The sequence below is a fragment of the Crinia signifera genome, chromosome 3 (genome assembly GCF_055691185.1).
Source record: "Crinia signifera chromosome 3, ASM5569118v1, whole genome shotgun sequence".
Classification (NCBI taxonomy): domain Eukaryota; kingdom Metazoa; phylum Chordata; class Amphibia; order Anura; family Myobatrachidae; genus Crinia; species Crinia signifera.
Window position 1 is genome coordinate 173,018,004 of NC_139219.1, and position 13,532 is coordinate 173,031,535.

Sequence of the window (13,532 nt, forward strand, 5' to 3'; positions counted from 1 at the left end):
GCCCAGGTTTTCTAAAGATGGCCACTGAAAGCATTTTAACCATTCTGCTGCCAATGAATTCTACAACTGATATTGGGAACATGACACTGGAGGAAGAGGTGTGTGACAACTGGAAAGAAATTCACCACTTGGTGTTCCATATGGCAAATGCATGCTTTGCAATAGGACTGGTCATTCCAACTACTCTAGGCCTGCATATGATTTTCCTTCGTGCTATGCTGTGTCTAGGTAAGTCTTAGTTATACGTGTGTTTTTAACACTAATTTCATGCTAGTTACCAGCCCATCAAAATGACGGAACACAACAGTAATGTCAGAACTGGTGGCTGTGCGCTCCTGAACAGAGCAACACTTGAATTGCTCCATCAGTCACTATATAAGGTTGCTGGCACACAAACAATAGAACTCACCCCATAGCGGATTACTCAAACCTGGCGGATATTTCTGATAGTCGGAAATATCGGCCAGGCAGATTCGACTATTTTAAAAGTTGAATCTGCATTGTCTAAAATAGCCGATCCTCGATTTTTTTAATCTACTTTTGGAATGTTTCACTAAGTCAGAAGATCGCAACTGATATGGAATATGTCAAATGTAAATTCTACCAATTATAGTCGAAAATGGCTGATATTTTTTTAAACGGTATGGTTTCAGTTTTAATTAAACTTACGTCACATAGAATGTTTGCATAACTGTTGCTATTTTCTATTTTGTCTTTTACTAAAATAAGAAAAGGTACTCTTTACCTAGGACGGCGCCCATCGCGGGCATCGCGTCCATCGCATGCACTAAAGTAACGGGTGCTACGCGACCGACGCGATGCCCGCGATTTCCCATAGGGATCAATGTTAAATTTTTCAATGGACGCGATTTTTCAGTTCAATGCCTCAATGCCCGCGATTTTGCCATAGGAAACAATGTTAAATGGGCCACAGAGCCCAAATAGGCACCCTTAGCAGTGAAATGTCCCCCACAATTGTTAACGACACCCCACGATCCACGCGAAACCGAAGCGTGGTGAGCGGCGGCGGTACGCGTCCTCCGACCTTTTCATACCCCCACTATCCACGTCGGCGTGGAGTTGAGAATAGAATAGTGTGGCGAGCGCAGCGAGCCACCGAGCCCGAAGCGTGGCGAGCGCAGTGAGCCCCGCGAGGGGACGCGGATACCTGTGAAGCCCGCGTAGGGCCGCCTTTACCTGTGAAGGTATCCGCGTCCCCTCGCGGGGCTCGCTACGCTCGCCACGCTTCGGGCTCGGTGGCTCGCTGCGCTCGCCACACTATTCTATTCTTAACTCCACGCCGACGTGGATAGTGGGGGTATGAAAAGGTCGGAGGACGCGTACCGCCGCCCCTCGCGGGCTCGCTACGCTCGCCACGCTTCGGGTTCGCGTGGATCGTGGGGTGTCATTAACAATTGTGGGGGACATTTCACTGCTAAGGGTGGCTATTTGGGCTCTGTGGCCCATTTAACATTGTTTCCTATGGCAAAATCGCGGGCATTGAGGCATTGAACTGAAAAATCGCGTCCATTGAAAAATTTAACATTGATCCCTATGGGAAATCGCGGGCATCGCGTCGGTCGCGTCGCACTCGTTACTGTAGTGCATGCGATGCCCGCGATTTTTTACACCCGATGACCGCGATGGACATCGTGGGCGCCGTGCTAGGTAAAGAGTACCTAAGAAAATTACCATTGTCTCGCTGATTTCACAAAACAGTTTTTGAGATTTTACAGACCTCTCCTTTGTTGCATAACATCTATGTTACTGCATTCCCATATCTGTAAGGGTATGGGTCATTGGGTCCAACACTGAAGGTTGACACGGCTTAGGTCGACACATTTTTCATGGGTTTTTTTCCCCCCGGATGTTGTCCTAATCGACAGGGACTCTTATAAGTGTACCACTGCGCTCACCATAATTTGGTCACGGCAAATTTTATTTTCTCGCCACACCGTAGTGGATGGTAGGTCATGAAATACCGCCTGTTCACACACGCTGGCTCAAAAAACCCGTAAAATCTCATGTCAACACTTTGACTGTCGACCTTCCCATTGTCGACCTAATGATTGTTTCGACCATCCAACCCTGTCGACATTCACCATGTTCACCTTTTTCATGTGTTGACCTAAGCCATGTTGACTGTCAGTGGTTGACCCAATGCATGTCTACCTAAATAGGTTCGACCTAACGACCGTATTCCATCTGTAATGGCAAATGGAGTAATTTTTAACCTGACCATGATACGTTTTATAGGGTGAAGCCCTACATAGCGTACTCCAGTATATTAGCCTTATTTTGATGGAAGTTGATGTAACGGTACTCTGTCAGTACTTGTGATAATGGGCCTGATTCATGTGTGTACCGAAAGCAAATGGACAAACCATGTTGCAGTGCAGATTGGGCAGATGAAGTGTGCAGAGAGAGTTAGATTGGGTTGGAGTTTTCAATCTGAAATCTAAATTACAGTGTAAAAATAAAGTGGTGTAACCTATGTGGGCTACTTGCTATTATTTACCCTAAGCAGGAAAAATATAACCCACCCAAATCTAAATCTCTGGGAACATTACATTTGCCCCATCTGCAGTTCAGCATGGTTATGGCCCCTTTTTTGCTTTACTTACAAACCTGAATCAAGCACAAAATGTTTACAACCCTCACATCATCAAGTTTAAAACCACAGTGAACACTTCCCTCACATTATCATATCCCCAAAACCTGGTACACTCCCCTCACATAACAGTACATCATCAACAAAATATCTTACACTCTCACATTACGAAATCAAATATGGTACACACTCCGTTAACATGATCTAATCCCCAAAATACAATACAAACTAAAGGCCTTCATGGACTAGTGCGATTTAACCTGATTCCAGTTGATTGGGCCAAGAAATTGGGCAAAATCACATGTGTTTGACATGCGCTCCAACCCTGTGCACAGAGGCCTGCACATCGGGTCAGAGTCTGAGGTCCACCGTGCTGCACATAAGATAAATCGTATGTGCAGCCGTCAGCAGCACATCCTGGACATTTTTAAGCACTGCGATGTATCGCATCAGACTTCCCTTGAACTCCCCTGGCAGCTTCCATGTAGTGCTTTTACATGTGATAATTTGCATCCGATTTGCCCTTGAGACCAGTCAGGCTAGTGTATTGGGTCTTTACCTTTACATTATATAACTCCCAAACCACAGTACACTCTCCTCACACATATACGTACTTCCAAAAACACGGTACATATTCGCCCAACATGATTTAATCCCAAAGATAGTACATGGTACTCACACAGTATTCACAAAAACAAGGTGCACTCTATGCTCACTTTATGTTATCCACAAAATACACACTCCTCTTATATTACCATTTCCCCCCTTAAAAGTTCAAAGTACACCATTATACTTCTATATATGACCAGGACTAGCGTAAAATGCACTACTTATAATATTGCAACTGTTTTAAAATGTCTGTATCGTCATGCAGCTAGAGGTGATGGAGGGAAGTTGGGTTCAGCAACTTGCAGGTGCTTGGAAGCAAAGCTCATACCACCCTGCAGCGATTTCATAGTGAAGGCCATGGGTCTATTAGAGTCTACACCTCAACACTGTCTCACCCAACCATTTATTGTTGAACAAACCCTTTCAATCTGCGCAAACAAAAAATAAGAAAATGCGGTACTTATGTAGTATCTGGGCGTCCGATTTAGAAATCGCATCGCATCGCATGCGACCAAATCGAATGCGATGCGATGGTCAAGATTTTTCCATAGGATTCAATGTTAAAATGGTCTGAGTCCATTTTAACATAGAATTTAATGGGAAAAAGGGGTCCTTTTCCTTTCCCCACTATCCAAGTGGGCATGGAGTTGGATATAAACCTGTGGCGAGCGTAGCGAGCCACCGAGCCCGAAGCGTGGCGAGCGGACACCGAATACTTTTTAAGAAATATGCGTCCCCTCGCGGGGCTCGCTTCGCTCGCTTCGGGCTCGGTGGCTCGCTGCGCTCGCCACGCTATATAAAATCCACTCTATGCCCACTTGGATAGTGGGGAAATGAACAGGACCTTCTTAACATTGAATCCTATGCAAAATCGCATCGCATCGCATCGCATCTGATTGTATGCCTTAAGATAAGGCATACAATCACAAAATCGGCAGCCCAGATACTACATAAGTACCGAAAATGCATATGCACGTTTTAAAAACTAAGAACTGACCATCAGAACAATTATATCAAACTCTGCAATTTAACATGGATTAAAACTGACTGCAAAGTTTAGCACTGCCCAGCTGCTCCCAGATGGTGTATGTACAGTCTTTGCCTGGCCAACAGTAATTAACTAGATCTTTGTAGTGCCAACCATATTTCTTGTACTAATGGAACCAGTAAAGGCAGACCTAGATAAAGTGCTGGTGTACACTGATCATATAATTGTCTTGTGATAATAGTGGAAGAACATAAGCAGGATATTGCTGAAAGACCTGGAGTGGTTCTAGTACAAAGATCTGAAGATCTCATTGAATAATCAAGTTTAGTTTTTGTTGCCTGAGACACTAAATTATTGGGGTTATATTTCGAAAACTGAATAGAGGTGCAAAACCTGCACTAACCCTTAGCAACCAACCAGATTCGAGCTTCGATGTTTAAATACACTACATTAGATAAAAAATAGATTTTATATTGTTATGGAAGAAAAAAAATGTATTTAAATTGTGCATTTTTAGATTATAATTATGTTTATTATTTACCTAGAATATAAAATTAGTGATTCGAAAATATGTTGTAATACTGTACATTGCTTCTTTTGGTACTTGTTTCCTAGCACGGCGCCCACGATTTTGATCGTAGTACATCTTATACAATCGCATTGCATGCAATATAGCTGTATGCAATGCGATTCGATTTTTTAATTGTACAAGCACCCATCAGGGTGCTTTCAATGTTAAATGCACCCCCATTGGCAATGCCACCCCCACTATCAATGCCAACCCGAAGAGTGGCGGTGGTACGCGTCTTCCGACCTTTTCATACTTCCACTATCCACGTGGGCGTGGAGTTGATTTTAGATAGTGTGGCGAGCGCACACGGATTACTTTACATGTATTCCGCGTCCCATCAGGGTGCTTGTACAATTAAAAATCGCATTGCATGCCATTTGCTGGCATGCAATGCTGTGCGATATTTCATTGTACAAGCACTCCTGATAATTTAATATGAATATCGCATCGCACACCACTAAGTATGGTATGCGATGGACGCCGTGCTAGGAAACAAGTACCCTTCTTTTATACCAGTAACTTTATGAAATATTTATTTTGAATGCAAATACTTCTTTTTATATCAAATGTGCCAGTCACTTTGATGTCTGTTCAGGGGACATTTGAGGGGAAAAAGGTATAAATAGATTAGGGAATTATACTGGCTAGATTAAATGTCATGGCATGACATAAGATTTGTGGCTTGAGCAGGCATCTTGTAAGAAAATAATCCATAGATCAGACAGTCCTTATGAAGTGATATATTTATTTGTTGATATTTATGAAATATCGCTTATGAGAGATTTGTAATGCTGCTTATTTACATTGAAGAAATCTGGTTATTGTGGCTGTTTATTTTAAGGTTTAGTATCATTTTATACGTTTATAATTTATTTTGAGGAGTCACTAGTTTGAAATATGCCATCGCTTTAATAGGCATCATATTTTTGCAGTCTAAAGTACATTCTAATTCTACGTTGTTCCTTAGCTATTCTTTCCACTTTCAAATTACCTGTTGTCTGTGCTTTCACTGAGCAGTGTTTTTTGTTTGTTCCTTGTTATGGTTCTTTGTTTGATGGGTTGTCCATAAGATTGCTGTGTAGGTTCTCCATAACTTTCATGTGTATTAAATTAAACGTATTATCATGCACAACTATTGGGTAACTCAAAGGGAAATATAGGGAACATATACATTTGTGTTTTTGGTGCACAGATACAATCGTCGACACAATGGTTCTAGTGTTAAAGTGGAATGATGCTAAATTACTCTCTTATGCAAACTAAAATAAACATTTATTCTGTGGGGTGGGTGCGCTTAGTAAATCCCTTGGATTTTCCTTAAAGCTACAATATAAACTGAGAAATGTATGGACCGCATTCGACTGGCCATACCCTTTTTAGCCTCAGCATGATTCCTCTCTTTGATATTGGGCTCGGGGATAGATGTATGAAGTCAGTTGAAGTGATCAGCACCAGACAGCTCCTAGATGTCATTTTTCAATCCTAGGCTGTAACTTGAAAGTTAGGAGCTGATAGGTTGGTACGTTATCACACCGGCCATTTTATCTCTTCAGCAGACTTAATACATCTGCCCCAAAGTTCCGGTCCTTATCAGGTCATTCCCTGGGTGGGTGCCCAACTATATTGACTGATAAGAGTTAGAGAATGAAACATAAGTAGTCTTGAGGAAAGTAGAAGTAAGAATTCAGAACTCCTGCCTGAAATGATTGACTGAGATTTTTGCTTTTCCATGCTCCTTTATATGTATGAATGCTATTGCAGAATGCAGCAATTCATACTGGCAACTAATAATGATGTATGCATGAAGATTTTGGCAAAGGACAGTTCTTGCAGTAAGAGCCATCCTTTTAGAAGATCGGACTTCTGGTTTTAGGACCTGGAGTTCGATCTGCACATGTCCAGTGACGCGCACTCCGAAGGATGCTGGTAGTATCCAGTTGGATCCCTCTATATGCCCAAATGCAGCATAATTTGAGTCTTCTCCTCTGGGATACCACATTTGAGTCCTCTTCTCTGGGATATCTTGGAGGAAGGCTATAATAGGCAAGTGCAGGGATGTACTGGCCTTACCCCTTGCTGTGCAATGCGCTGCCCAAAGTTTGCATCATGATTTAAAGGGTGTCCTGCTCTTTGGAGTCTCGCAGACATTCTGGTGAGTAGGCAAGTATATAATGTGTGTGTCTGTTGTGTGAATGGCTGCTTGGTGAGGGCTGCGTCTATACATTTTCACACAGACATATTTTAATGAAGAGAACTGCAGAAGTAGTCAGTGACTAAGTAGACTAACTTTTTAGTTATAAAATAGGTCACTTTTTAATTAAAAATTGGTGATTTCACAGTAATTTTCTTGATTTTTAAAAAGACTCTCATTGTCTTTCTGCTTTCTGTAGGATGTGGTTTCTTTATCATTTGGGCGACCCTTTTTCGATGTGGTTTGGACATCATGATATGGAATACAACATTTCTGATTCTCAATTTTATGCATTTTATATACCTGGTGTACAAGAAAAGACCTGTGAGTACTGCCCATAGCAATACATGTATAATTCATAATATCAATAATTTGTTAATAATCAAATATTTCTCATTACTTAAGGTGGATGGCACTGTTATTTATGCCAGTATATTAATGTTTCACTAGTGTACAGACTAGGCCAGACTGGTAGAAAAGCTCACGCGATATACATCCTGACACATGACAGATACCATGTTTGTATGGCGAGAGTGTAGGCCTTTAAAATAATAAAGATTAACATCTCCGTTTAGGAAAAACAAACCTTTCTGCCATATGTATCAAGTGTTTTTAATCCAAATGGTGAAGATTCCAGTATCTTTGGTAAATGCACTTTCCAACCTATGTATTCTACTTGTCTTTGCGAGCCACTTTGTATACTGTACAATCATGAGCTGTTTTGTTTTTGTGGCTGTTGCTCATATTTATATTGTTCACATAAACATTTCTTTGAAAGTGGTGGATTTCATGGGAACAATCACATTATTATAGTCTGCACAATTTTCATGTTCGGCATATGGACGACATTGCGAATGTCCCCATTCCCATAATGCTGATGGTTGGGGTAAGGTGGGTGGGAAGGTTAGGCTTAGGCCTTAGGGCAGCGGTGGGGAACCTCCTCCCCGCAGGCCGTATACGGCCCCCGCAGCCGGTCTGTGTGGCCCACCCACCGTCCCGGCAGTTGTGCAGGGAGCCAAGTACAGGGGAAATCTCGCGAGAGCTACCGACCTCTCGTGAGATTTCCCCAGTACTTGACTCCCTGCAAAGCCACCGGACCACACAGACCGGCGACTCTTAAACTGCGGCAGCCGCCGGAGCATGGGATGGCTGCCGCAGGTCAATTTGTAAGTGTTTTTATATATATATATATATATATATATATATATATATATATATATGGCTCCCGAGGCATTTCCCCCCAATAGAAATGGCCCTTTGCCCCAGAAAGGTTCCCCACCCCTGCAGGGTTAGGGATAGGGACAAAATACTAACCATAACGCCACTCTAAAAAAACTGCACATCACATGATCGCTGGCACGCTGAAGAAAATTCTTTAACTTTTGCAGCTACTGCAACTACGTAAGTTACTGCCTGGCCACTTGGAACATTGGGTTGACATTCTATCACTTCAGCATTTCATCCTTGTATACATGATATCGACATGGCAATTTTGTCAACTTAATGCACATTGCTTTATAAATTATGTTATTTCTGAGCCCTAGTTAAGATTGTTATGGATGGCGGAGAGACACAGGACAGTGAGTATACCGACAAGGAATATATGTACTAAAAAGTGGGTTTATAGAAGTGGGGATGTTGCACATATCAACCAATCAGGTTCTGCTTACCATCATCTAACATCTTTTCAAAGATAATGGCTAGAATCTAATTTGTTGCTATGGTCTACATCTCCACTTCTATAAACCTGCACTTTAGTAAATATACCCCATAGAGAGGGGAAGGGGGCTTTCCTTGCTGCTGTCATGAGATCTGTCCAGCTCCGTACATACTTTGTGATCTAAATAAATAAACTTCCTACTGTCAAAAAGGAAATCCATGTAACTGTAAAGTGACGAAAAGTGATGTTGATTGCAGAATAATTTCCAGTCTCCAGTAACAATCATCTCTAGTTTAGTATTTCACCCCCACCAGTTCTATTCTCCCTAAGGCTGAATGCAGCATACAGTAACTTGTATCATAGAGACTAAGGAAAATCTTGAGTCCAGTAAAATTCTTTGCAGTGGAGATATTTTAAAAATACTAAAGTATTGCAAAAAATCCTAAAGAGGTACCTACTGTACAGACGGTGGTTTCCTAAATTGGTCCTCAGCACTCCTTACAGTTCTTATTTTCCAGACCAGTTACCATATGTACATGTGGATTACCAGATAATTTGAAAGAACAACTGGCTCAATACATATCATCACCTAAGAGAGATTCTCAAAGTGACCCTCACACATCCCAGCCTTTTCAGTAAAGCGATTATATCCACGTATACAAAAGGAAAATTGTGAACTATAAAGAATAACTTGGCTATAAATTGTCTAAACATGTGCACACAATGTATATAAACTATAGGATCTAGAAGGTAGTGTAGTGAAAAGTTTTTTATTGGGCAATGTAAAAATTTAGGGGATCACCATTAGTTGAGGTGAAAGTAGAACTGTGTAATTATACTGCAGAGTCCAATCCACTACTCATAGATTCCTCAGGGTTTATAACCTATCCACAAACCAATTGTGTGTTGTGACATCACCTCTCACACCAGTGGGAGTTTTATTGCTCCATACACAGGTGTCTGCTGATTACATCCGCATCTCAGGGATTACCCTGAGAGCAAAACAGCTGTAGCCTTTACTTGTAAATGCAGGATATGTTTAAAACGCGGATTACTAATTAAAAAACGACATTTCATAATAATCTGTTGGTAATGTCCCAAGAAACACACAGATATTGCCACTCCCTAAATTTTTTTGGGTGCTATTGTTGCTGTGAGAGGTCCTCAGAATATACGTTCGATAATAAAGGCTCTAGATTCCCCTAAAAATTTTAAGTAGATTATAGATTTAGCAAAAGATGCAGGAGGGCACTGTGGACTCTTATCTTATTCTGCATACAATTTTTAATTTCCTTTCTTTGCGTTGCAGATAAAAATAGAAAAAGAGCTGAAAGGTATCTACCATAAAATGTTTGAACCACTGCATGTGCCTCCTGAGTTATTTAACAGACTCACTGGCCAGTTTTGTAATATTCAAACTCTACAAAAGGGCCTGACCTATGCTGTGGAAGACAAGACCTCTGTTGACGATCGCTTAAGTATATTGCTCAAAGGAAAGTAAGTGGTCTATGTTAGTCATGTATAGCCTGTAGTCATACATTTGTACAGTTACAGAATTATTGCTGAGTATCATGATGTAATAAAACTGCTCATATGAATCACTGATTCTGTGGCATAGGTTATTTGTTGGTATGTATAAGGAAATCAGCTTGTGGTACATGAAATCGGATTTTAATAAGCCATAATGGAAATCTGTAAACCGCTTCTTGTAACGTAGAGATTTTAACAGTAGTGGTTGTATATACATTGCTGGAGCAAAATGCTATGTTAATCTTTACATTTGTCTTGTTTTGCTTCTATATGAATAATTTTTATTGCAACATTTTTTCAAGGGGTGGGGTACAGAGAAGAAAAGTGGAATGGATCATGATAAAACAAATTCAAGTTCAGCACAGTTTAGTAAACAGTAATACTTAGGCAAAGCAACCGTAGCAATACTAGCAAACACAAAGCTAGTTAGCAGGGTCCAGTCTGTGGAGGTTCTTTAATATTTTTTCTATCAGGAGGAAAAGAACTCCATGGTACAGTATACTCCACCGAACCCTTGCCAAAAGGAAATTGTCTAAAGAAAGAACATTTGCTGCCTCCATCTGTAAATTGAAGTGAATCCTACCCACAACCTTAGCCAGTGGTGGTATGGTTCATAGGGTCAACAATAGGAAGGTCGACATGCATCAATGTGGACATGTCTGAAGGTCAACATGGGGTTAGGTTGACAAGGTCAGTAGGTCGACACATTAGGTGAAAAGGTTGACAATGAGAGTTTTCACCTTTTTTTATCCCAAATGTCGACACACTTGCATGGCTCACTGTGCTCGCCATACTTCGGGCACGGTGCCATGCTATGTGCGGAACACTATTTTATTCTCCCACCACGACCTAGTGGATGGTAGGGCATGAAAAATACATTTGAGTCATCAAATGTCAGGTCAAAAAAAAAAGTGAAAAACCCCATGTGGACCTTTTGACTGTCGACCTAACCCTATGTCGACCTTCAATGGCCAACCCAATGCATGTTGACCTAATGACCGTATACCACCAATGGAGGGGGCAGGGCAGTGATTTACACATTTTCCTGAATCATGGTGGCCTACAGTATCAACATTTTTGTCTTGGCACCCCTAGGCCAAATTTCACTCATTGAGAAATTTTTAAAGATATATTAAATTAAGCAAATTGTGTAAACACTTTGTACCCAAAGGGTTGTCTCATGGACTGTAACGGAAAACTTCAATAGCTATGGCTCAACACAGTTGCACCTACAAAATTTAGTATGTAGTCTCTTGTGTAAGGTACGACTGTTTAACCTGCCTTTAGGATTGATTTATGCACCTGGACATAAATTATCTAGGCCAGGGGTTCTCAAAGTCATCAGGACCCCATACAGTTCCCATTTTCCAGGTCATCCGACAGTTGCATAGGTGCATTCATTACTCACTGACTTTTATTTTAAAAGATCCACACGCGGAATTAATTTTTTTCACTTGTGATTCTGTGAGACTTTGAAAACATACACTGTGTGGGGTCCTGTGGAACAGTGATCTAGGCTCTGGTGTAGATAAGGTCCCATTGTGCATTGAAGAGTGTTCCCAAAGTCAGATTCCCAGGGGGAAATTTATGGGAGTTCGATTTCAGATGGGATGTTGCTATTGGCAACCAATCAGAATCTACTTATGTATTTAGCACCATCTAGAAGATAAAGAATCTTATTGGTGGAGCATAGCACATCCCATCTGAATTAGAACTCCCTTCTTAGTAAATCTACCCCCTTGAGAACTTGGCAGTGGGCTTTAACCAGGTTATGAATTTGAGAAGTTTTTACAATAGATTATCCTACCTGTACTGCTGAGGTTACATCTGTTCTTTTACAGTGTTACGGCATGAATTGTTCAGTATCCCTCTTTCTGACCCATTTGTTTTGCAATGCAAAGTTTTTCAGTGCTTTATGTTGTTAAAAGCCAATAATTTATTATAGTTTTTCATAAGCCAAGCCAAAACAATCAACTGCAAGTTCTGTCTTTTTATGTACTCTGTAATGCACCGCAGAACCCTTGTGGCGCCATATAAAAAAGGATGATAATAACTGCAGACTGTAATAAACTGTTTTCTTGTTTCTGCAAACTATCAGGATGAAGGTTTCCTATAGAGGCCATTTTCTTCATAACATTTATCCCAATGCTTATATTGATTCTCCTGAATTTAGATCAACTCAAATGGACAGAGGGGAAAAATTTCAGGTAATGTTTCTTCTGATGCCCTTAATCAGTGGATCTCAACCTTGGTGCTCAAGTACCCCCAACAGTTCATTTTTTCCAGGTCACCCGGCAGGTGCACTTAATATTCACTGACACATTTTAAAAGATCCACAGGTGGAGCTAATTATTTCACTGCAATTCTGTGTGGATAACTGGAAAACATGAACTCTTGGGATCCTTCATTAGCATTGGGATTCTTTAAATTGTTTCTATTCTATACCCTATTATTACTACCCGATTTCTGTTAATCCAGTAAAAGTTTGGTATCTAGTGGCTTAACCCTTTGAGTGGTATGCCCGGAAATTTTTCGGGCTCAGCTGCGCTGCCGCAGTGGCTGTCCTGGAAAATTTCCGGGCATACCACTTTTTGCATTAGGTGCCCGCCAGTGGTGCTCCACTGGAGCACCACTGGCGCACTACCTTTAGGGGTCACCCCCCCCTCCCTCCCTCCTGTTGCCCCCACTCCCTCCGCTCTGGCAATCGTACGCCGCTGGAGCTCCCCTGCCGCCAGCCGCCAATCACTATTTGTATCAGTGACGTAGGCGGCAGGCTCGGGGATGGTCGGCGCGGCTCGTGGGGACTTGGGAGAGTTCAGGCACCCGAGTCCTCCCGAGCCGCCGCGAAACATCCCCAGGTTTGTCCTGCCCCAGCAAAACCCACCACTCAAGGGATTAAATCAAGCAATGATCAAGGTGAATGTTGTACACTTACACACCAAAATATTTTCTGAGGTGGAAACATGCACCTACTCTTGCTGGATTCCTTACTGGAGTTGTAAACACTTGACTATTGATATTTGAACCGAATATTTAATAAACACATAGGGATATTTTTCCTGTAACCTTATTTCTCTATTGTGCTTTTTAGGTTACTATCACAGCAGATGATACCTGCATGTTTCTCTGCTGGTCTAGAGAAAGGCTAACATATTTCCTGGAGTCTGAACCATTTCTTTATGAAATATTTAAATACTTGATTGGTAAAGACATTACAAATAAGTTATACTCCTTGAATGACCCAACCCTAAGCGACAAGGTAAGAGCACTTATATTGTACTGAAGACAATTATTGTTCTGTTAGATAAGCAAGATTTTTGGGAAATCTCACTACAATTGAACAGGTTATTTAGCAGAGGTTCGAAGCTCAGC

The 13,532-nt window shown here is 41.4% G+C and overlaps 1 protein-coding gene across 5 annotated transcripts in view; it reads left to right on the forward strand.

Annotated features, from left to right (window-relative positions):
• Window positions 1-13,532, forward strand: part of POPDC1 (popeye domain cAMP effector 1) — a 280,642-nt gene that overhangs the window by 216,081 nt on the left and 51,029 nt on the right. For all 5 annotated transcript variants that reach the window (XM_083176971.1, XM_083176970.1, XM_083176973.1 and 2 more), the window contains exons 2-6: window positions 7-228; window positions 7,170-7,294; window positions 9,940-10,127; window positions 12,259-12,367; window positions 13,252-13,419. In XM_083176971.1, the coding sequence (XP_083033097.1) occupies window positions 7-228; window positions 7,170-7,294; window positions 9,940-10,127; window positions 12,259-12,367; window positions 13,252-13,419 (812 nt within the window). The remainder of the gene's footprint in view (window positions 1-6; window positions 229-7,169; window positions 7,295-9,939; window positions 10,128-12,258; window positions 12,368-13,251; window positions 13,420-13,532) is intronic.